Genomic DNA, 2,224 nt, shown 5'->3' on the forward strand with positions numbered 1-2,224 from the left:
TATTTGGGTCAGTCACTTGACCATTATTGTCTCCTGTCAGTACAGGGCTGGGGTGACAGCATGCCAGACTCAACCCAGACTGCTTTCTATGCTTTTATTTTCCCAAGGTCAAGCCAAGTTGGCGTAATTGGTGGAATATGGAAATTAATTGTATATTTTAAATGGTTTTCAGATGTAAATTATGTTTAGACTGACTGGGAGCATCCCAACTTAATGGCATCAACAAACCAAACATCAGCACATTTATTTTAATGCATTTATTGTCAACACTGCAGACCAGAGAGGTAAAGGTGACAGCTCAAACAGTTCTGTTGTAAAGAATGCGAGGTACATGGCAGATACACACCTAAGAGCTGCAAATGAGCTTTGTCTAGCTACAGAAAGTCCACTTCAAAAGCACTCATTGTCAGATCCCACAGGATGCTGGGAGGCCAAGAGGGGTCGAATGACAGTAAAGTTGTCATAGTTTCATCCAGGAGCGTTACTATGACCACAGCTGCCTGTACTGAATATGTCAGAACTGATGATGTGATAACTTTCAGGCAGCATTAGGCAAGTGGAGCGCTGCTAGTATCTCATAGCACAGCACCTGGAAAAATAGAAGAGTAAAACTTCAGTTAAACTTGCAATTAGAGATAATTTCTTATGGGTTTGTACCTTTAGCAAAAGCACTATAACAATCGTTCCACGCCTACCTGTATCTTCGGGGGCAGCCGTGATGACCAACAATGTATTCTTGAGCATAGCAGAACCGTCTGCAGAGTCCTCTATACCCACAAGTCCAGTACTGCGTTTCTGGATCAGTTCCTGTAGATAATTATTTAAAAATGACATTCCAGCATCCCTGATGAATGTTGGCTTACTGGCATTTCCATAAGCTATGGTGGCAACGAATCCTTCAGATATTTACAGCACCTAAAATGTATCTGACATAGAAAGTTGTATCGTTTTATGATGTCTTACTTCTCCTCAGTTCAAACACAAACAGGCCCAGTACACTTACGGTGTAGTTTGAGCATATGCGACACTTTGATTTGCTTCATTTCAGTCTCTTACTGTGACAAAGCGGATGCATTCAATCCTTACCCTCCCCAGCTGCGAGCATCAGGAGAAGCACGAGGAGAACCAAGCTCAGTCCCTTCATGTTTGGGTACCAATGAGCTTTCAGACACTGCCGCTGACGCGCTGGTGCTGCATTTATACAGCAGTTGAAGCACGGGGGAGGAGTCCGGCGTGCTCTGTCCAAATCACAATAGCAGAGCATCACTGAGTGATGAGAGTCTGAGGGCTGAAGGTCAGGACTGTCGGTTCACTCAGCATAATCAACAGCTGCAGCCTCTTGAGAATTTGAAGTTTCTTTTTGTTTATTATTCAAAAGAACCATCCCTGTAACTGTCTGTCAATATGCAAAACACAAACTAGTTCTTATAGGATATGCCCCTATGGCAGAGCAGAGCAGTTAATTTAGACGAGAGTGGACTCTTTCAAAAGAAAATGTAGCATTTAAAGGTAAAGGACTATCTAATATATTTGTATTACAGAAGGTAAGCAGAACAGTTCTGTCTGTCCTGCTGCACGTTCAAGCCTCTGTGCACGTACTGCTCTCCCCACCTCTGAATATGGCAGTAGTTCATGTGTTACTGCTGATGCTGGGAAACTCCAAACTGCACAAAACATGCTGGTCCAGTGACGCAGGGAATGATTGTTAACAAAACAATAACAGAGACATATATATATATAATTGGACAGCATGCCCTCTACTGCTCATGCAAAGTTATTTGCTGGCATGTTTGGCCCTCCCAAACAACACAAACAAAACAAATATTTATATACACATATAAACCTAGAAACTGGGCCAATCAAATGAGAAATGGGCTTCGGCTACAATTTTTCAAATTGAAAATAAAATTAAAAAAAAAAGAATGAGCATGAGAAGCCCAGCAGCATTACGATTGTCTGCAACAAGATGAAGCACAGAGCAATTTATGTATTTCAACGCGCTTACTGTTTTTGGTCTGGTAAATGTAATTGCGATTTAGAGAAACAGAAGTCTAAATCGATTCCACTACAGTTGTGCAGTACAACCTTCTGGTAGAAGGTGGCGCTGTGTAATTGAAATGCGGATATTTTGCCCCGGCGAAGACGGCTCAGTTCATCCGCGCCTGCGCAGCCTGTACAGCTGCAGCTAAAAACAGCCTTTACAGGTCTGCGCTATCATTTCAAG

The 2,224-nt window shown here is 42.4% G+C and overlaps 1 protein-coding gene across 1 annotated transcript; it reads right to left on the reverse strand.

The window, feature by feature from the left end:
- Positions 1–567: 567 nt before the first annotated feature.
- On the reverse strand, positions 568–1,264 carry defbl2 (defensin, beta-like 2). The gene is made up of 3 exons (XM_085363679.1): positions 1,087–1,264; positions 696–807; positions 568–589 (listed from the first exon to the last, which is right to left on the reverse strand). The coding sequence occupies exons 1-3, from the start codon at positions 1,262–1,264 to the stop codon at positions 568–570; spliced, it is 312 nt and encodes a 103-aa protein (XP_085219805.1).
- Positions 1,265–2,224: the final 960 nt, after the last annotated feature.

This window comes from Diplotaxodon limnothrissa, linkage group LG10 (assembly GCF_057381915.1).
Source record: "Diplotaxodon limnothrissa isolate DT_005_m linkage group LG10, D_limnothrissa_male_GT1.1, whole genome shotgun sequence".
Lineage (NCBI taxonomy): Eukaryota > Metazoa > Chordata > Actinopteri > Cichliformes > Cichlidae > Diplotaxodon > Diplotaxodon limnothrissa.

Coding starts and splice junctions, on each gene's coding strand:
- defbl2 (XM_085363679.1), bottom strand. CDS start 1,264: ATGCTCTGCTATTGTGATTTGGACAGAGCACGCCGGACTCCTCCCCCG. Junction 808..1,086: donor GATGCTCGCAGCTGGGGAGG/GTAAGGATTGAA, acceptor AATTATCTACAG/GAACTGATCCAGAAACGCAG. Junction 590..695: donor GGCTGCCCCCGAAGATACAG/GTAGGCGTGGAA, acceptor CTATTTTTCCAG/GTGCTGTGCTATGAGATACT.